The sequence below is a fragment of the Cervus canadensis genome, chromosome 11 (genome assembly GCF_019320065.1).
Source record: "Cervus canadensis isolate Bull #8, Minnesota chromosome 11, ASM1932006v1, whole genome shotgun sequence".
NCBI lineage: Eukaryota > Metazoa > Chordata > Mammalia > Artiodactyla > Cervidae > Cervus > Cervus canadensis.
In genome coordinates, this window is record NC_057396.1 from 45,616,961 (window position 1) to 45,640,028 (window position 23,068).

General features: G+C 35.2%; 2 protein-coding genes and 1 pseudogene across 2 annotated transcripts; all 3 read left to right on the forward strand.

The window, feature by feature from the left end:
- The first annotated feature begins 1,018 nt into the window (after positions 1-1,018).
- Positions 1,019-1,975, forward strand: LOC122450044 (olfactory receptor 51F1-like). The gene has a single exon (XM_043482172.1). It carries the CDS (start codon positions 1,019-1,021, stop codon positions 1,973-1,975), a length of 957 nt encoding a protein of 318 aa, XP_043338107.1.
- Positions 1,976-10,563: 8,588 nt separating this feature from the next.
- LOC122450007 (olfactory receptor 51F2-like) lies at positions 10,564-11,508 on the forward strand. The gene has a single exon (XM_043482144.1). The coding sequence runs from the start codon at positions 10,564-10,566 to the stop codon at positions 11,506-11,508; it is 945 nt and encodes a 314-aa protein (XP_043338079.1).
- An 8,183-nt stretch (positions 11,509-19,691) lies between these two features.
- On the forward strand, positions 19,692-20,651 carry LOC122449313 (annotated as a pseudogene).
- Positions 20,652-23,068: the final 2,417 nt, after the last annotated feature.

Here is a 23,068-nt window from a genome sequence, read left to right on the forward strand (position 1 = left end):
TTTCTAGAAGTAATATATGCCATGCCTCCAGGACTTTTCCATTTATTCTCCAAGCCACTGTGGCAGATTCTCAGATTTCATTGCTGGATTTCATCTAGTTTTGTTTGTTTTTTTGTTTCTTAGGGTCATTCATGTGTTCTTAGCAGCATTTGACATTTTTGATCCTTAGAAGATCCACTCAAGCAGTTCAGTACTATTGTTCATGTAACACCCAGACATGACACTAGACTCTCTTGGTTTTAGTGGTTCCAGGAAGGCTATCCAGTCTCATCTTGCTTTAGTCTATATAGTCCTTTTCAATAACTTCTATCAAATTCCATATTTATTGGTTTTCTTTTATAGAAATCTACTCCCTGAAAGTATTCGCCCACACCACTGGATTAACATGGCACTTATATAGTGGTAGCTTCCAAACATGTATTACTAGCAAAAACCTGGAAATGTTTGCCTGGAGAATCATGCCTACATGGGCACAGCAGACTCAACATCTTTAGCTGAATTTCTCTTTGTCATTTCTTACATAAGATATTCAAAATTGAATGTATTCAATGTATTGATTTTTCTTAACTCTCTACCCATTTAATCTTATAATATGATGGAGATGCTGATTCATATCAATGTATGACAAAACCCACTGGAAAAAAAATAATAATAATTAAAAAAATAAATAAATAAAATATAAAAAAAAATAAAATAAAAATAAAATAAAAAATAAAATAAAATGGCACCTTCCATGAAAAAAAAAAAATTCTATCAATATAGAAAATAGTTGTTATCAAAATGTATGGAATTATTTGGATGTGTTTTCTTAAATTTAAGAATAAATGTGTTTTATATATATATAGTGAAAGCTATAAATCATACTCTGTTATATATATATATATATATATATGTATATATATATATAAACAATCCATGACCTTAGATAACTCTCCTAGCCAAGAGAAAATTTATCTGGATATCTTCATGTAACAATGTAATGTATTATTTCTATAGGATGTGCACATTGTGAAGATAAATGCTACCAGTCCAGGAAAACATGGAAATCTTAGGTAATTCAACATCTAAATTTCCAACTTTCTTGTTGACTGGAATTCCTGGCCTAGAGTTTGCCCATGCTTGGGTCTCCATTCCCTTCTGCTGTCTTTATGCCACTGCCCTCTGTGGGAACAGCATGATCCTGTTTGTCATCATCACCCAGCAGAGTCTCCATGAGCCCATGTGCTATTTCCTCTCCATGCTGGCAGCTGCTGACTTGGGTTTGACTGTTTCCACAATGTCAACCACATTAGGTATCCTCTGGTTTGATGCAAGTGAAATCAGTCTAGATATGTGCATTATCCAGATGTTTTTTCTTCATGGGTTTACCTTCACAGAATCTGGGGTGCTGCTGGCTATGGCCTTTGACCGCTATGTGGCCATCTGTGATCCTCTGAGGTACACTACCATTCTCACTAATTATGGAATCATTCAGGTGGGTCTCTTGATAGTTATACGCACTATAGTATTAATTGTACCACTACTTTTGCTTCTTAAGCCCCTCAATTTTTGTGGAGGGAATGCACTTTCCCACTCCTACTGCTATCATCCAGATGTGATTAAATTAGCATGTTCAGATACTCGGGCCAATAGCATCTGTGGATTAATTGATCTCATCCTGACCACAGGAGTAGATACGCCATGCATTGTTCTGTCTTATATCTTGATCATTCACTCTGTTCTCAGTATTTCCTCCCCTCAAGAACGACGCAAAGTTTTTAGCACCTGTGTCTCCCACATTGGAGCAGTTTCTGTTTTCTACATCCCCATGATTAGCCTGTCATTTGTGCATCGCTATGGGCGATCAGCTCCCAAAGTAGTCCATTCAATGATGGCCGATATGTACCTGCTTTTTCCTCCTGTGCTCAACCCCATCATCTACAGTGTAAAAACAAAGCAGATTCGCAAGGCTATACTCAGTCTTCTTATGAAATAGACAGAGATAATTAAGTTTGAGAAAATCATGATAGAAGTGGCTTTCACTGTAGAAAAGCAATTCTGGTAGGTTACTGTCTTTTGGACATTTTTCTTCTCATATTTCCATTTGTTCAACAAATATTTAGTAAGCATTTTTGAGTTTTCAGTCATAAAATACATATATAATATACCTTAAGGGATTTACAGTCCAATAATAGAAGCAGAAAAATAGTAATAATGAAATAATTTAAGTAATGCCTATAGTAACTAACATTTATTGTGTATTTTATACTAGGCATTCTATTAACTGCCTTTAATATATACCATTTATTCTTCAAAACTGCTCATTGAAATGATTAATTGTATTTTAGAGGTGAAGAAACTTAGTCAAAGACATTTAGGCCATCAAAGGCAAGACATCTAACAGAGCAGGATTGAGACTTGAATTCACGCTTTTTATATCTTAGATAATGTGTTCTTCACAAACATATTGTGTACTCTTCTAAAAGCAACTACAAAAATGTCACAAGATCAGAAGTAGGAACTGGGTCTTCACATCTGTGTATCATGCATTTAAAATATTGTAATGAATTTCTAGCAGTATATTTTAGCTTTTAGTCTTTATTCATAATTAATAGTACAAAAAGTAGAAATAGATATGGCTTGCATGCCATGGCATAGGTCATTATCTAGTACTGAACAACCAATAGAAAATCTTCAAGGATTAGGGATATTAGCTAATTCACTATAGCAATTTAGAGAACTGGAAGAGATCATAAAATGGCATGTAAGGACCTTTGAGGTAGAATTTGTTAACTTTCTTGTGTACAAAGGTCCTTTTGAAACCTAAAGAAATCCATCAACCCTTTTCCAGAAAACAATCACATATTAAAAATACTCATATTATTTTCCATAGAATGTCAGAGGATTCACAAAATGCCGTGCAGGGCCTACATGGCCCTCTTAGTCAAAGAACCAAAGTAAAGAATTCATAATTTTTAGGCTATAAATGATGATACATAGCTAGACTTAAAAAGTTTGGTTCCTGAAAAGAGATGCAGGATAACAGTATCAATTTAAGAGATAGACAGAAACTTAAAGCTCAGTTGCACAAAATAGTTGAAAAATACAGAGGAAAATGGAGATGGAAACCTGATGGGAGACCCATCAATATTAGTGCCTTTGGAAAAGTGGTCCATGATAGGAGGGATGAGCCATGAATCTCAGAAACACTGGGGGCAGCTGTGAGCTCGAGCCAACTCACACCAGTTTGCCCGAAGCCATGGTGTGCATCTCTTCTCAACTCTGCATTAATGATGCCACATTGACAGCTAGAATCACCACTGATACTATGGAATTGATAAATATTGCAAATGAATTTTGTTTCTTTTTTCCTAGGATTTCAGTTTGCCAGCATACCAGTGACTGGGGTCTGTCTTACATTTGGCTTTGTGAAAAGCAATAGAAATTAGAAGATAATGCCCTTAAAATCTAATGTGTAAAATAATTATAGAGACAAAAAATTTATAAAATAATGTATGAAGTGTTGTGATAGTTGCTAATACAAAGTTATACCCCTTATTTGTGCTGGCTTCTAAGCTGAAAATGTTTCCAAAGGTAAATGGAGAAGAGTATTCTGGAAGCAAATCTGTGGAATAATGTAAGAGGTATTGTGTCACCATTTTGCTCTTCATGGAAGAATACTCTCCTGAATTTTAAATTCATAGGTCCTATCTAGGCACAGCATCAAAGAATATGAAAACACAAAATATTTCCTCCTCTTTCCTTCTGTTTTTTTCTCTCCATAAGATTTTTCCAAGTGAATTTAGGTTACAAGATTTTCATTAGTTGCTTAAAGAACATCTTTTGCTTGAACACTACTATTTTAAGAAGAATTGATTTATAGATTTGGTTTAGAAATTCCATTGTTCTTCCTGAATTGTATATATAGGGGACTTTTGTTCTGACAATTCTACATGCCTGTTTCCTGCATAGAGCTTCAGAAATACAGAACACATAAAAATGTTAAAGTTGAAGAACTTTTACTTTGAGATGCCCAAAGGCCTATAGCATTATAAAATGTAATCCTAGCTAAACCTGCTAAAGAAAAGATTCTATATCTCTTTGGATACTTCTGGCTGGACCTGAACGCACGCCCACACACACACAAACACACACACACACACAAAAGATGATGGGAAGGGAGAAATATATTTAGGGATTTTATGAGATGAAAGCAGAAACTTGGATAATTTTATTTAGCTTGAATTGTATTGGTCTACAAATTATCTAGGATACTACATACACAGCATGCTGCTGCTGCTGCTGCTATTGCTAAGTCACTTCAGTCGTGTCTGACTCTGTGTGACCCCATAGACAGCAGCCCACCAGGCTCCTCTGTCCACAGGATTCTCTAGGCAAGAATACTGGAGTGGGTTGCCGTTTCCTTCTCCACATATACATGCTACTTACTGTAAATCAGTAAAGGAGGTTAGCTTGTGCTTCGCTTAGATGCAGAGTGGACTTGAGGTAAATTTACTAAATTAGCATTCTAATAAAATTCAGTACTTCAACAAGCACCATGAAAAAGATACTCAGGAGAATCTTGTAGATCAGAGTAGCTCATTCCCTAGGTCACAGGTAGAAATAAAAGAAGCTGACAAGGGGAAAAACAAAAACAAAAACAGCTATGTGAATGTGAAGGCATAACACTGTTTTCACTATGTTTTTCTATACCTTACGTATGCCCTGATTCTTTCATTTATGTATATCTGTTGTGTTCTGTCTTTCCCTTTTTCCAATTCTGTCCAGTAATTCCCATTTGATCAATTTATGGAAAAAATTAAAATTTTTCCTGCAGAAGGATGGATCTAGTTGACATCTCTCAGCCTTGAAATAAGTTACTTGCTTATCTACGTCATTAGCCAGGATTCTAAGTAGGCTTGAATTTGAATTCTCACCATTCCACTGATATAAGAGGTTAACTCCACATTGAATCTTACTACTTCCCACTCTAGAATATCACATTAATTCCTCTTTGGTTTTTAATCTACATTGTATTCAAATTCTACCTCTTCTAGGAACCATTCTTTAACCAACATAATAGAGCAGCTGACAAAAGTGAGCAAACTGCTCTGAGTAGATTATATAAAGCCATAAGACCCACCCTTGAGTGTGTCCTTGAAGAGGGCCTAGAGGACATGTCATTCAAAGGCTATTAAGGAGTGACATGTGAAGATGATATCAGCATCACTAAGAAGTTGAGAAGTGGCTCTACTCTGCTGACCAGGAATGACCGTTGGAGATGCAGTCATAGAGCCAGGCTCATTAATATCCTTGCACATGGTAAGGCCTTGACATAACAGAGGCCAGATAGCAGTGATTAATCAGAAAAAACCAGGAGGCTGCAATTATAAGAACCCCCAAAGTCTGAAGGGTAGACAAGAGAGCTTAATGTCCAAGCAGTAGTGGGACATCCCTGGGACAAAATAGACAAACAACCAACAAGGGGTTAGCTAGGTAACATTTATAACAAAAACAAGACAAGAATGGGTGACAAGGGGGCTAGAAGAATTGTCATACTTTGCAAGCTTGACCTTGAGTTTAGGAGAGAAGGATGGAAGAGGTTTTGGCATCTTAGATGATTTGTTGTTTAGATACTAAGTCATGTCCAACTCTTTTGCAACCACATGGACCATAGCCTGCCAGGCTCCTCTGTCCATGGGATTTCCCAGGCAAGAATACTGGAGTGGGTAGCCATTCCCTTCTCCAGGGGATCTTCCTGACCCAGGAATCAAACTCATGTCTCCTGCATTACAGACAAATTCTTTACCATCTGAGTCACCAGGGAACCATGTTGCCAAATTTTTCTTCTTGTATGAAAAGGGCTACACTCCTGGAGCCACTTGACTTTGTAATTCTATTTTACTGCTTACTTCTAAATTATAGGAATGCATTTGCTCATTTTAACTACATTTAATGCATATGCACTATCACCCTGCTACTATGTTATTACCTGGAGATACTTTCAAAGCATCTATTATTTCACTTAGTTGTGCATGAAAAGCTATGTGATAGAGTCAAGAGAAACACAAAGAATGAAAATTAAGGATTACTGGATCCTCATTAAATGACATATCCATGCTCAAATAATGATTCATTTTTATTTTTAATTAAAGCAGGTAAACACAGATTTGCTGTGTCAATGTTCATTTTTCTTGGTTCTTTTGTGTCTGTCTTAGCATCACATTTCCTGGTGCCAGAAAGATAACCTGGAGGCAGGGAGGTAAAGCACAACAGAAGGGCACATTCCCCTGGGGTGTTTTTCTTCCCGCTGAGTAAATGACTACATCAGCAAGTTCCCTTATAAAATTCTCCATTCTTAGAGGTAAATGGGTGGCCCCCATACACTCACCCAAAATAAGAGTAAGAGAAGTCTTTCCTCTTGTCTAAATGCCAAGTCAAGCAGCTGCTTTCAGATCAGAAACAGTACTTGGTTGTATCTATAATAAAATACGTCTGATGAAATAAGGCTGCATCATTAGTAATTTAGCTTAAATAAAAGGAAAACTTTTTTCAGAAGTGAAGACAACAATTTATCTAGTCTTCTGGCATTGCTACTTCAACATCTTTCTTTGTATGCCTTCTAATTTTCCACATCTTGAAAGGTAAGGCATTCCCCGCTCACCTTGGTACCTTATCTCCAGGCCCTCGGAGCTCCTGGTTATTCTTACTTCCCCTGTTTTGTTGACTTCTATGGCTCGGATATCTATTCAGAAATCCCAAACCCCATGTAGATGTTCTGTTCTTATCTGTTTAGTTAATCATGGCAAAAAAATAAATAAATAAATGTGCTTCTTTTATGTGTGTATTTCATGGTACATATAATAACAAAACCTCAAAATAAAATCTTTAAATTATTGTACCTCAATTCTGATTTGAATTACATCTAATATTTGCTTTAATTCTTTATGTTACTAGTATCTCATTATTTTGGGCTTTCTTTTCCAATTTTTTTCTTTCATAATGCTTTATGGTCTATTAGCTGAATTACCTTAGGATATTTTCTTCTTCGTTCTACAGGGGTTTTAACATCTTTGATAATGATGACTGAGATGCTATTCTCTTTTTATTTTTATGCAATATTTTAAAGATTTTATACTAGCATTTTTTTTCTGTAGTGCAAAGATCTTTTCACACCTTTTTACCCCCAATAAACTACTCATATGACTTGATCTTGGATGCTGTCTCACAAATTATGATCACGTAGAGTGCAAGTTCTGACCCATTTTCCAGTTTCTAGAACCTACAGTCCCACTAACACCCATGCTACCAACACTTCTAGCTCTTTGCCACTTTGGAAAGAGAGGCAGTTAAAACCTAAATTCCAGAATTATGCTGTTGCCAAATTTTCTTCTGTTTTCACTTCTGCTGACAAAGATGTACTTTAGTGAATATTTCAAAATTCAACATGTCTCTACTAATGACACCCCTCACACCATCGTCTTTGCCTGTTTTTCTTGAGATGAGATGTCTGGGAAAGAAAAACGCCCTAGGTCACCGTATAGTTAAATATCCTTTAAAAAAAGGTGATTTTTTTTTTTTTTTTTGGATACAGACTCTGGATTCCTGAATGTAGTCTGTCATAATGGCTTTAAGTTCTGTCCTATGTTTTGACTCAATTCATGTCTATATTCCTTAGTTAGGAGCAGTTAATCACCTTCAAAAAATTCTGGATGAAGACTATCTGTCAGCTTTAACTTCAGTGTTTCTTTGGTCTATTTCTCTTCCCCCGTATCTTTTTTTCAAAACTTAATAGAACATTGGGAAAGACTGGTTTCTCTCCCAATAAATAAATGGCTAAAAATACTTTAAAATGGAAGTCTATTCTATTTTATTTTTAAAAACAATTTATTGAAATATAGTTGTTTTACAATGTTGGGTTAGTTCCAGGTGTAGAGCAAAGTGACTCAGTGATGCCTATATACATATATGTATATGTGTGTATATGTATCTATATATGTATTTACATTTACATTCATATTCTTTTTTAGATTCTTTCCCATTATAGGTTATTACAAGATATTGAGTATAGCTCCCTGTGCCATACAGTAGGTCCCCTTTGGTTGTCTATTTTATGTATAGTAGTGTGTATATTTTAATCCCAAAGTCTATTTTAAATCTTAGAAAACTCTGAAAGCAATATGCTATACAAATTAGAAGGAGTTGCAACATAGATAGATATCGATGATCAACAGATGGGAAGTGAGAGTACATTCAGATTTCTGAATTAGGCACCCTGATATATTAAGTTACCATAGACCTATAGATTGACAACAGATCTATAGAGCTGGCAATCAAAATGGGAAGAAATAGAATATACAAGTTGTGGGAAATAATTCAGATGCCATCATTTGGTGCTTGAGTTGACTTTGAGATACTTTAATGGAGAAATCCAAGAGTTAAAGAGATGGATCTAATATTTAAGAGATTTGTTGTTGCTGTCTAGTCGCTAAATTGTGTCTGATTCTTTTTTGACCCCATGGACGCCCACCAGGTTCCTCTGTCCATGGGATTTCCCAGACAAGAATACTGGAGTAAGTTGCCATTTCCTTCTCCAGGGAATATTCCTGACCCAGGGATCGAACCAATAACTCTTGCATTGGCAGGCAGATTCTTTACCACTAAGCTAACAGGGAAATATTTAGGAGATTAGCTTCAGATTAAATAAATATTTTAAATTTGGAAAATAAATGAATAAAATAACATTATCCATGAGATGCCTATGGAATTGAAAGTATGTATAAATAGATAACAGGATGTTGGAGAAATAGTCAAACTAAACTTTGACTACATCCATAAGTAAGTTATGTAGTTAATTTGATGATAAAATTGTACAAAAATGGATATACTTAATGAAAATTATCTTGGATGGCTTTTAAAGGAAAAACAGAAGTCTTAAATGAGCTCAAAATATATTTTGGACAATAGCTTTATTTTTACAATAAATTTATGTCTACTATAGATTAATTTGAATTAATGTATCCCATATTATGCTTAAGAATTTCCCGTTTGCTAAATTGTTTGATAAATTGTTTCAATAATTTATCTAGATGTCCTCCAAAACATATGCAATCCAGAAATACAGTTGCTTCATCTCTGAACCATGAAACTATCATATAGGAGATTTGAAAACATAGATATCTCTAACATGGTTGCCATATGTATTAATAGAGAATTATATTACTGTTGAAATACAAGTAATCATCATTATTATTATTATAATTATTATTTTCATTAGGAAGTATAGTGTAGTTTTTAATAGCACAAGTTCTAAAGTCTTATTTTCTGATTCTCAGTGTAATCTCTTCCAGATTTTATGACCTTTGGTAATTTATACTAACTTCTGAATTTCTCTTTGTTTTATCTGTAATAAAAATATCTCTCTCAAGTTTATCATAGGTTCAAATGAAATAATCTTTGTAAAATACCTAGAACATTGTATAGAACATTGTCTTAGATTCACACAATATTGTATACCTGAACAATCCTATAAGAGATCAAAGACTAGATTAAGGACCAGGGAATACATGACACAAAAGAAGATTTTTCCCTATTGATTTTTAGCACAACAGAGGCAGACTCTATAATGGTAAGCAAAGCAATATTTTAATGTTACAAATTAAAAACAATATCAAGCTTCAGATTCACAGGACCTGAAGCCTCTTCCCTCTAGTTCACTTTAGTAAATAAATATAACAAGGCAGGATAAACTGATGTTATCTAGGGTAGAGTTTTAGGTATAAGTGAAACCTGACAAAGAGAGGTTTCCCTGCTAAGTTAAAATGACTTTTCACTTAGAATCTGAGTTTAATAATTCTAAAATTCCAAGGCAAAATTAGTCAATTGTTTTCTTAGACCAAGTTCTGCTCATGGTTGAATAGAGTATTTCAAGAAGGCAAATAAAATATAAATCAATTACCAGAAACACATTGAATATCTACTATGAGCAATGAATTCTATGAAGCAAAGATTAGATAAAATTCACTCCTATTCTTATGTAGCAGAATTAAGATTAACTCCTATTCTCAAGTAGAAGTTTATAATCCAGTTGAAGAATAAAATACATACTAAAAATATTGGTAAGAGTATAAGATTTAAAAAAGTATAAGATAATAAGTGATAAACATCAAATAGATTTAGCTAAGTAAATTGAAATTAAATTGAACTCAATATCTTATTTCAGTGATGAACTTCACAGACATAATATTTGTGAAAGAAGCAAGATGCAATTAGTATATACTACATAATTCTATTATATCAAGATCAAGATCAGAGAGAAGTAATTGTAGTACTAGAAGTCAGAACAATGGTTACTACAGGAGTAGACATTGTTAAGGATGAAGCATTAGGAAGCCTTCTGGGTTGGTGGTAAGGATGTATCAGCTGATCATGGGAGTGGTTACATGGGTATATATAGATGCCAGACTTAGCTGTACTCTGAAGTTTTGTGAATTTTGCTAAATTTATAGTAAACTTGAACTAAAAATAAATTTTAAATTTAGAAAGTCAAGATCAAACAAGAGAATTCCACTCCTGCATACATTAATGCCAAGTTTCCATAACTCCACTTTGCCAACTTTCCTCTTGACTGGCATCCCTGGACTTGAATGGGCCCACACTTGGATCTCCATCCCATTCTGCTGCCTTTATTTGACTGCCCTCTCTGGAAATACTTTGATCCTGTTCATAGTCCTCACTGAGCCAAGCCTCCACGAGCCAATGTACTACTTCCTGTCCATGTTGTCTACCACCGACATTGGCTTATGCATCTCAACACTGGTGACAGTACTGGGAATCTTCTGGGTCAATGCCCGGGAAATCAGCTTCAATGCTTGCTTATCACAGATGTTCTTCATTCACCTCTTCACTTTCATGGAATCTTCGGTGCTCCTGGCTATGGCCTTTGATCGTTTTGTGGCCATTTCTAACCCCCTGAGATATGCTACCATTCTAACGCACACAAGGATTGGACAGATTGGTCTAGCAGTCATCACCAGGGGGACAGTCATTCTGACACCACTAGTCCTGCTTCTTAAACGTCTATCATTCTGCCATAGTCATGAGCTCCATCACTCCTACTGCTTCCACCCTGATGTGATGAAGCTCTCGTGTTCAGATACAAAGATCAATAGTGTATTTGGACTAACTGCAATTATCTCTACTGCTGGGGTGGACTCTGTCTTTATCCTGCTTTCCTATGTCTTGATCATTCGCTCGGTTCTCAACATTGCATCCCCAGAGGAGAGGAAGAAGGCCTTCAGCACCTGCATTTCTCATATCACTGCTGTGGCCATATTCTACATCCCTTTGATCAGCCTGTCTTTTGTTCACAGATTTGGAAAACATGCTCCATCCTATGTGCCCACACTCATTGCTAATGTATACTTGCTCATCCCTCCTGTGATGAATCCCATCATCTATAGTGTAAAAACAAAGCCAATTCAAAAAGCTATGCTCAAACTTTTATGTTTCAAGGGAACACATCTTTAACAATTCTGCTATCATAGATATCTATTTCAAAGTCAATGAAGATTTATCACAAATTGGAGTTATAAACATGCAATTTTACAGTCCAGTGGAGCTAGATATTATCCAATTCACTTATCTCCATGATTTAGTCAATCCCACCTAAGGCAATCTTACCTATTACTCCACTAAAATATGAATTCATAATCTCACTATCTCTCAGTTAGGCTAATTTTACAGATAACTAACCAAATTCCTTTCTATACTGCTATTTCTGCCCCCAAACACCCATCATTCACTTTGAGGTAATTTTCCAAATAGCTGAATCAGTTTGTATTAGAATATAAAAACAAACCAAAAAGCATCTCTTTCATGGTTATTCCTCTTACACCAACTAAATGAAGAAGAAACTCCTGTCTGTGATTCCTCCACAATTCTGGTTCAACTTTCCTATGAAGTTTAATCCATCTTTTTCTCTCTTCACATATTCTGCAATTCTAAGAAAATCAGTCTGATAAATGCTCTGTCATGGACATGCAACTTTCCTAATGGTGTGTTTTACTGTTTACTCCACTTCAATCCTGACAACTCCAACTCCAACTTGAAACTCTACTGATATCTCAAGGCTCCTCTTTAAATATCTTCTTCATTAAATTTTTCATGATTATTTCGGTGACATCTGATCTCTTCTTCCCATAATTTGCCTTTTGAGTGCTTTATCTGTATACTTTTTGCCTTTAAATGTTTTGACTATACATTTGTATATAATTATTATACTTTCCACAAGGCTATAAATTCCCTAAATTAAAAAAAATGCCTTAATTTTCTTTGAAACTTCTACACCACATAGCAAAATATCTCTCACAGAGCAGACATAGTGACAATTGTTGAGTTGAACTGAACATAATAGACTATCAAATTGTCCTTCTGAACAATTCCAGTGATAAGTTATTCAATTCAATGTTTGGCATGTATAACATAAGAAATTGCTCTTATAACTTATCCCAGTTTTTCTGCCTGTGTTATCTAGTAATTGATCAGTTCTGAATTTCTCAATCATATAGAGAAAGGGTTACTTTGGAACTTGAGATTGCACTCTCAGGAACTGATCCCAGTTTCCGTAAAGCTCAAATTGACTAAGAATAATTTAAGCCATTTAAAAAAAATTGAATGTGTTTTCCAGAACTGCTATGAGGTACGTTTGGAAATTTTTTCCAATGTCAGAGACAAAAACTTATAAACCATCTTCAAATGCTCACTTTCCTTTTGCTTCTGCATGCAATGAATCTGTATTTCTTGACTGTCCTAATACCAAAATATCTCTTTCATCTCCATCTACAACACTTAACTTTCTACACTAAATCTTGGCTTCCTTTTAAGTTTATAGGGCTCTAACATTGTCCCTTTTCCTCCTGTTTTCTGTCAAGTAGTCAAAAAAAAACTTTGCAAATGGCTTTTGAATTAAAATTTAGTTATACAAGAAATATTAATAAATATATTCCCACTAATAAAAGATTTTATAGAAAAAGCCAAAGTCCTCCTTGATATAGTCCCTCAAGTTCCACCTTCCCCATAGGTAACCACTGCATGAATTTTATTTTTATCCTTTGTTATTTATGCATGTGTACTCATAAACATAGAAAAAATAAAATGTAAAGCAAATTTTTTCATTTGTATTTCAGACAGTACTTTCCTAGGGATGTTCTGCCTGTTATTTCAAGAACTACATAAAACCAAGTAGAGAAATTTGCCATTGCCCAGAATTCCTCTCTCTCACTCTTCCTTTGTATCTCCTATTCAACACATTCCTAGGTATAGCTCAGTGTGGTTTCAAACCTCATTGTCTATTTCTGTATATGTCTGTAGTATCTATTTGGTAAATTAACAATGAGCTGCTACTTTGTATAGACATAGAAATGCTTCAAAATGCTATCTTGAAGATTTATTTCCCCAGTCTCAATTAAATACCCTTCCGCAATTATTCTAACTCATTGCCAATCAATGCCCTGGATTTGCTAGTCTGATCGGTCCCACTCTACTTCACTCTCTCTCTTCTTCGCAGACGATGATAAGATAATGGCACACTACGCCATCTGAGATATTACCAGCTCAGAGTTTTGCAGTCACAGAAGTAGAACAAATAAAACTAAGGACATGGCCATCCCAAATGACATTCTTATTCATTTTCCAGTCGTAACATGCACCTAGTATCTCTAATACTAGTATCTCTAATAAAACAGACTTTAGAATGGATATTGAGACTATAAATGTGAACAAGATTAGCTTCTTACTTTAAGTGAGCTATTGCTTAGTAACGAATATAATTTGCAAAGATGTAGTTGCATTAAAATGCTTATTATAGATGTTCCTGCTTTCCAGGAGACATAGTAAAAGACATAAACATTGACAATTCAATTTACAAAGAACATTAAATAGCAATTCTACTTTATTACGGAGAAGGCAGTGGCACCCCACTCCAGTCCTCTTGCCTGGAAAATCCCATGGATGGAGGAGCCTGGTGGGCTGTAGTCCATGGGGTCGCTAAGAGTCAGACACGACTGAGCGACTTCACTTTCACTTTTCACTTTCATGCATTGGAGAAGGAAATGGCAACCCACTCCAGTGTTCTTGCCTGGAGCATCCCAGGGACAGGGGAGCCTGGTGGGCTGCCATCTATGGGGTCACACAGAGTCGGACACGACTGAAGTGACTTAGCAGCAGCAGTAGCAGCTACTTTATTATAACCATGGTATGAAATCACAAACCATGATACAGAAGTCGATAAGAATAAGCAAAACAAAAATGATAGGAGCAAGTTAAAATAAGAAATAATAATGTAGCATATTAATTGAATTAATAATTCAGTGGGAATGCTGTATCCACTATATACAATTTTAACTGACATTCAAATTTTAAAGAAAATACCTCTTGTCTGTAATATATTCCCCAAAGGCCTTTCCACAGGATTGTAATACAGGGCTAGATACATATTGATGGATGGGCATCTTGTTAAAAATTACAGATCCCTGGTTCATCCATACAGTGGTTGCTAAGAAGAGCTATCAAGCCACAAAAGACATTGAGGAACCTTAAATGGATACTATAAAGTGAAAGTAATCAATCTGAAAAGGCTACGTATTATATAATTCCAACTATATGACATTTTGGCAAAAGGTAAAACCATGGAGACAAGAACTTAGGGGGAGGGAAGGATGAATAGATGGAGCAGAGAGAACTTTTAGGCAATTAGATACTATGATGGTGAACACATGTCATTATACATTTGTCAAAATATGTACCATGAACCACGCCAATAATGAATCCTAATGTAAACTATGAACATTGAATGATAATGGTATGTCAGTGTTGGTTTATTTTTATTTTTTTTTCTATTTTTTTTAGTGCTGGTTTATTGATTGCAACAATTATATCACTTTGGTGAGGGATGTTGATGATGGGGGAGGCTGTGCATGTGTTGGAGTGGGATGTATATGGCGTTGTGTAATTCCACTTAATTTTTGTAAATAATTGTTGAAACTTATTTTTAGCTGTGCTGGATCTTCGTTGCTGTGTGGGCTTTTCACTAGTTGGAGCAAGCAGGGGCTGCTCTCTAGCTGTGGTGCATGGGCTTCTCACTGTGGTGACTTCTCCTGTTGAGCAGCACAATCTCTAAATTGCATGGGCTTCAGTAGTTGTGGTTCCTGGGCTCCAGAGCACAGACTCAGTAGTTGTGATGCGTGGGCTTAGTTGCTCCACAGCATGGGGGATCTTCCCGAACCACAGATGGAACCCGCATCTCCTGCATTGGTGGGCAGATTCTTTACCACTGAGCCACCATGGAGGTCCTTCACTTAATTTTGATATGAAACTAAAACTGCTCTAAAATAATCAAAATCTAGGGATTTCCCTGGCTCCAGTGGTTAAGACTTTGCCTTCCATTGTAGGGGATTTGTGTTTGACCTCTGGTCAGGGAGCTAAGCTGCCACCTGCCTTGTGGACAGAAAACTGAAAACATAAAACAGAAGCAATGTTGCAACAAATTCAATAAAGACTTCAAAAAAATTAAAAACAAAATCTACAAAAATTCACCCTCCTTCAAGCCCCCTCCAGAATATATTATTTTACCAGTTCTGGCTTAAGCATCTATATTTATAATAAGATGCCTCAGGTATATCTCAAAGTTAGCAGCTTGGGGAGCCACTGAGATATAACAGGATGCAACAAGGTGTTGTACCATATCTGTGGTTTATTTGTTATCTCCAATCTAAATTTATTTGTTTTGATGTCTACCTGTGAAGGAAAATTTAAATCTTCCTCTATGTGAAATGTGTGCTGTGTGATAAGTCACTTAAGTCGTGTCTGACTCTGGGCAACCCTATAGACTGTAGCCAACCAGGCTCCTCCGTCCATGGGATTCTCCAGGCAAGAACGCTGGACAGGTTGCCATGCCCTCCTCCAGGTGATCACCCAACCTAGGGATCAAACCCGAGTCTCCTGAGTACCCTGCATTGCATGCTGATTCTTTACCACAGAGCCACTGGGGAAGCCCTGTCTGTGGAATAACTGGATAAAATCCTATTATAGGAGGATAATATTTTTTCTTCTCCAAAGCATGCATGGCAACTGTATTTGCACACTTGTCTTGTTTATTCAATGTTTATATTTTCCTGTCATATAATTTCAATATCAATCATCATAAGTCAAAAAGAAAACAACCTCAGCAATTGTAGTACACTAAACAGTATGGGAAAGCAAGTCAATTTAGGCATGCAGAGTGACTCTGAAGAACAAAGGCAAAACAAGCAAATACAACTGGCCGGAAAGATCCCTTAGGAATAGGATTTTCTGATGGGTAAATGACTCTCCCGAGAGTGGGTTCTTCATAGAGAACCTCTACTCTGGGAACTGAAGGAGATCACATAGCCCTGTCTCTTCCTCACCCTCTTCACTTGACGTAAGTGCAAGGGCATCAGAGAGACATGGATGTGTATTAATGTTGGAAGGTTTGTGTGGGCTCATTTTGCTGTAAGAGATTTGGCTTCTTCAGGGGAAGTATTTTAAAGAGGAAATTATAATAGCCATGCAAACAAAAGATGTTGTACAATTGCCTTTGGTTTAAGAATTTACCGCAGGATGTGCTCCTGAAACTATCACAACATTGTTAATCGGCTGTATTCCGTTACCTGAAAACAATAAAATAGCATTTTATTGTTTTCAGTGCAGCTTAGAAATAAAGAACAGATATTCTTTCCAATGTACTGAATCTCCAATCTGAAAAATTTATAAACAATGAAATTCTGAAAATCAAAAAGTAATCCAGGTTATGTGGTCAATTTGAAAACTGACTAGGAGTCCTTAGAAAAGAAATCTAAAATATATTACTCATGGTACTGAACATGGAGAGTTCAGATAGCCCAAAAAGCTGAATTTCAGTCATCAATATATAATTCTGCCATGAAAAGTGAGATTTGATTTCTTGAAGTGAAAATATTGACTATGGGATATCTGGGGTCATATGCTCAAATCCTAGTGTTGAGCTTCTAAGAGATAAATAATTTATCCAAAACTAATAGTGATTTATTCGTAGTAGAGCATGAAAGTTTCATTAGTATCTTCCTTGTAACAATATTGTTCCATTCAGAATAACAGACTATAATACTCTTCACGAGATCAAGATATTCAAGCCAGACTGATATCAAAGAGATGCATTTGAAGTCACTTAACTTAGGTTAAATACGCCAGCAATGACTATGAAAATGAATAGAACTAATTTTTAATATTTTAGCTCAAATCTATGATTCCAGCAGATCTCATTATACAATGTTAATCTTACCAGTCATCTTCATAATTTAGCATGTAAGCAAATAATGCTTTTTCATCTCCCTTGAATGTTGATAAGGAAATAAGTTTTAAGTAGAACAATAAAAATCAGAACATACACAAAAAAAATCTATCAAAGCACCAAGTGTTTGAAATGCTAATGTCTATGCATTTACATTACTATTTAGAGACAAAGAAAGATGACAGCATATGGCTGTTGAAGAAAAAAGTCACATGAATACTTGACATTTTAGTAATCCACATATATATGTAACATAAAAGTTTATTTATTTAATGTTATTCTACCAATTTTACCACCATCAAGAAGCATTAGTATGTACCATGGTGGAATTTAACAAATTTTGAATATACCAAGATGGAATTCAAAGCCTAGCTTTTCCATTGTATGAAATATTACAAAATTTATTTCTCTAATTTTTACTTTCCTGGATGAAAAGCCTGAGTCTTAAAAACAATATGATTTTCAAATTAAATGAGATTCTTCACTTAAAGAGCTAAATAACAGGCCTGATATACTGTGGAATTCTGTAAATGATAGGTCTTAACTTCCTTTCAAAGTAACTCTAACTACTATCATCTCCAATTTACCAATGAGAAAATGTTATCAAGAATATTATGTCCTCTGATTTCAAAATTTTTACATATTAATTTTTCATGATGCCAGAAAACTGAGTGAGAAACTGATTTAATTTTACTTAATATACCTTTCTGTCAAATAATTATAAAATTAATAGAACATGAGTCACCTTATATCGTGACAGTAGCCATTCCATAGTCAATAAAATAGGCACTTGAATTTTTCTGTATGTGGAGCCCTTTTAGAATCTGTCATATATTTAAGATACTAAGTAATGTCCATAACCATGTACCAGTGAAGTCTTTTTAAATTGAAACTGCATAGAATAAGAAAAAAATCACGGAGATGACTAATTCAATCAGCTTAATATATTAACATTGAATAACAAGACCAAAGACACGTGGCTATTCTGAACAAAAATTGAGCAGCCTCAGATGTAAGATATGTTAGGATCTCAGTAGCCTATAAGAATAGGAATAAAATTTGAGACTGGAGACCAATAATAGCTGGGGATTAAAAATAAAAGTAGTCACAAGAGGCATCTCAAACTAAGATTTGGAGCCAAAAATGTTTCAGTCACTAAGGCAGTAAAATCATGTAGGAATAACACAGCTATAGGAGTATATTCTCCAAATTAAGTGGTTCGAGAATCATGTTTCCAATATTTATGAGTGACCAATGGAATTCCAGTCAATGACTGGGACTATGAGAAAGTCATCCAATCTTCAAGAGGCAAAGAGAAGAAAATTAAGAATATATACAGCACCACCAGATTGACTTAGTGAGGATCTTAGCAAGAGTTTGCAGTACATAAGGGGACTAGATCAGAGTTAAGTCAATATGAGAAAGGAAAAAAAACCCCATTCAGGACCTAACTTACATAACAAAAAATCTACTGGTGGAACTGGAAGTTCAAATATGTTGTTTACTTTGAGGAAGCCAGACTCTGTAAGGGTATTGTTCTGAGACTGTAGGCAAGTAAAGGGTGGCAATAATTGCAACAAGACTGGGCTGAAGAGGGAGTATCTAATACCAGGGATCTGCACACCCTGCTCTCAACCCTGGAATTTAGTACAGTTGCCTCTGAAAGGAGTAATTGCTAAAGGCAATATCACAGAGAATTATCTTTACCAGTTATGTTTCAACACAACTACAATGACAACAGACATAAAAGGAAAAAAATCAAGATCAGAAATGTAACCCTAGATTAGAAATGACCCAATCAAGTCAGGGGTAAGATCCATTGACCAAGAAATAATAAATAGGATATTTCAACATATATAAAATTATTTCCTTAAAAAATTGCTTCCTAGAAAGACTATATATTTTTATATGTATGATAAAGTTCCACAAGAATGCACTAGAATTAACACAAATATTCTAGCATATGATGTATTTTTGTTAAGTAATACATCTTTCTTTTATAACCTATTATTACTTTGAGGTCTCCATTAACTTCTTGGTATTTTCAGATTATCTTGATCCAATTCTCCTTTATGTGGGGAGTACAAAGAAAGGGGGAAAAAACGCTTAGGATCAAAGTGGAAGATAACAAAAAGTACTCTTGAGATTTTATTTAAAATGCCCTCTTCTCTGTTACAAATCAGGAGACAAGAATAATGGAGGAGACGTTCAGTACAGCAAAGAAAGAATAAAGACTAGGGAGAAAAAACATGGGGATAAGGTCCTAAGGAAAATCTCCAAAAATCATAATGAATTTACTGAATGGTGTTTTCATTTATCATTATAGGACATTTTATTTCAACACTATTATTCATCCATAGTATAAATGTCACCTTTTCCTAACATTACTTCCTCTTCTCTGATCTTTTTACTGACGGGAGTTCCAGGACTAGAAGCTGCCCATGCCTGGTTTTCCATCCCTCTCTGCTGTCTCTGCATAACTACCTTATCTGGGAATGGTGTAATTCTATTTGTCATCATCCCTGAGTCAAGTCTCCCACCGACCTGGGATTGTGTATTTCAACACTAGTCACCATGCTGGGCATATTCTGGTTCAATGCAAGATAGATCCGTTTCAATGCCTGCATTGCCTAGACATTCTTCTTTCAACTTTTGACTGTCATGGAGCCTTCAGTGCTCCTGCCAATGGCCTTTGATCGCTTCATTGCTATTTGTAACCCACTGAGATATGCTGCCATTCTGACTGATTCCAGAATTATCAAAGTATGGTTTGCCATCCTAGTCAGAGGCACAGTGATCCTAACGCCTATGGCCCTACTGCTTAAACATCTATCCTTCTGAAAAATCCATGTGCTCCATCATTCTTATTGTTTCCATCCTGATATAATCCAGCTCTCATGTTCGGACAATAAGATCAACAGTGTTTAAGGACTTAACTGTCCTCATAGTTACTGCAGGAGTGGACTCCATCTTTAGTTTTCTCTCCTGTGTCTTGATTATTAAGGCCAAGCTGAGCATTTCTTCCCCAAGGGAAAAGCATAAGGTCTTTAGGACTTGTATCTCTCTCATAGGGGCCGTTGCCATTTTTTGCATCCCTCTCCTTAGCTTGTGCTTTGTCCATAGATTTGGGGAAAAGGCACCTCCTTATGCACACACTCTTATGGCCAATGTGTATTTGCTTATTCCACAAGTGATGAATCCCATTATCTACAGTGTGAAAACCAAACAGATCATCAGGACCTTTAAAAAAGTCCTGGGATTTGAGTCCAAGGGATTTGAGTTTGACTCTAACAACTCTGCAATAAAAGCTACTCCTTATCTATGACTTCTAAAACCTAGTTTAGTTAATATCATCTCTTCTATCTGTAACTCGAAAGCAAAAAAGTAGAAGGTTGGTGGGTGGGGTGGGGATGTAGTTTGGTGGAAATTTATGTTTTTTAGTGTTTAAATTTTATTTATCTATTTATTTTAATTGACGTATAGTTGTACAATATTATATAAGTTACAGATGTATGATACAGTGATTTACAATTTTTAAAGCTTATACTCCATTTATAGTTTTTATAAAATATTGACTATATTCCCCATGCTGCACAATATATTCTTGTAGCTTATCTCATATATAATAGCTTGTATCTTTTAGTCCCCTAACCTTATATTGCCCCTCATCCCTTCCCTTTGCCCACTGGTGAACACTAGTTTGTTCTCTATATGTGTAAGTCTGTTCCTCTTTTTATCATATTCACTAACTTGTTGTATTTTTAGATTCTACATTTAAGTGATATCATACAGTATTTGTCTTTCTCTCTCTGACTTATTTCATTTAGCATAACCCTCCATGTCCATCCACATTATTGCATATGATCTGATATTTTTGTTTAAAAGATCCCAAGAAATCTATTCTAAAAATTATTAAAACTAATAAATCACATCAAGAAAGTTCAATAAAATAAGATCAATATGTTAAAAATCCATTGTATTTCTATACACTAACAAAGAACAACTCAAATTTGAAATTAAAGAATAATTTCATTTATAATAGAATCAAAAAGAATAAAAATACTTGGAAATAATTTTAGCCAAGGAGGTGCAAAACTTATACATTGAAAACATTGTAGACAAAAGCACTGCTCAAAGAAATTAAAGAAGTTGGAAATAAATGAAAAGATATACAATGGTTATGGATTTAGAGACTTAATATGGCTATATTTCCCAAATTGATTCTTAAGTTGTAATGAATCCTTACTAAAATTCAAGTTTGTTTCTTTACATAAATTGACAAACTTGTCTCAAAATACATATGAAATTTTAAGGCACCCAGAATAGCAAAAAGCATAAAAAGGCAGCAAAGTTGGAAGAGTCACATTACACAATTTCAAAATGTGCTACAGTAATCAAGGTGGTAAAATACTGGCACAGGATAGACATATAGTTTAATGAAATAGAATTGAGAATATAGAAATAAAAGCTCACATTTCTTTTCAATTGATTTTTGACACAGATATGCATAAAGTTCAATGAGGAAAGAACAGTGTTAACAAATGTTTCTGCCACTCAAATGTCCCTCAACTGAAAAATGCTTATATATAACACAATAGATTTATACAATGGAACATTATTTGACAACTAGGAAGAGTGAAACTTTTACACTTACCACAAAATAGATGAATCTTGAAAATATTATGCTAATTGAAAAAAGCCAGTACCAAAAGACTACCCAGTATATGATTCAATTTATATGAAATGTCTAATGTAGGCAAATCTACAGAGACACAAAGTATTGGGTTTGACAAAAGGTTCCTTTGTTTTTTCCCATAAGATGGTTCTAGTAGTGCTTAGTCGTCTTTAACTTTATCCACAATTCTGTTAGATTGTACTTTGACAGCTATCATATCAGCATGCATTAAAAAATACTTCTCAAAATTGGAACCTTTTGTGAACACATTTTATTATTGAAGCTGGAAGAAAAAAGGCAACATTTTTGACATACTATGTTTTATCATTTCAGAAAAGGTAAGAATACAACTGAAAAGCCAAAAAAAAAAAAAAAGATTTGTGCAGCATATGAAGAAGGTACTATGACTGATCAAACACATCAAAAGGGGTTTGCAAAGTTTTGTGCTGGATATTTCTCTCTGGATGGTCCTTCGCAGTTGGTAGACCAGTTGAACTTGATAGCAATCACATTGAGACATTAATTGAGAAAAATCAAATTATACTGTGCAGGAGATAGCCAAAATACTCAAAATATCCAAATCAAACACTGACAATCATTTGCACCAGCTTGGTTATGTTAATCACTCTGATGTTGGTAAGGTCGCTTTGATGTTGCAACATGGACCCTCCCTCCTTGCTTAGGTTTACTTGTCACTTACGGCCCCACCTGCACCCAGTGCTGCAGACATACTGAATATGCTAATTAAACACTTTTGTTTTTCCTATACTCTGTTCTCCCATGTTTCCTGACATACTTGGTATTGATCTACCTGCAGGATAAGTACATGCCTTTTAATGCTCTCACCATAAATATGCCCTGTTATAATCATCAAGTGTTATGGCTGTTTCTTCACTAGGCTTTCTGCATTTAGAGGGTAGTGACTCAGTTCCATTCTCTGCATTACCAGTGCAAAACCTGGGTATGTGATAGATACTTAAAGTGCTTTATGAAATAATTAATGAAGGTTTAAAAAGAAATGTAAAGTTTTCTTAGAAATGTACAAAATCCATGCACTTGATACTGAA

Bases quoted from the DNA above. Each gene is read 5' to 3' on its own strand.
- LOC122450044 (XM_043482172.1), top strand. From the start codon at position 1,019: ATGCTACCAGTCCAGGAAAACATGGAAATCTTAGGTAATTCAACATCT.
- LOC122450007 (XM_043482144.1), top strand. From the start codon at position 10,564: ATGCCAAGTTTCCATAACTCCACTTTGCCAACTTTCCTCTTGACTGGC.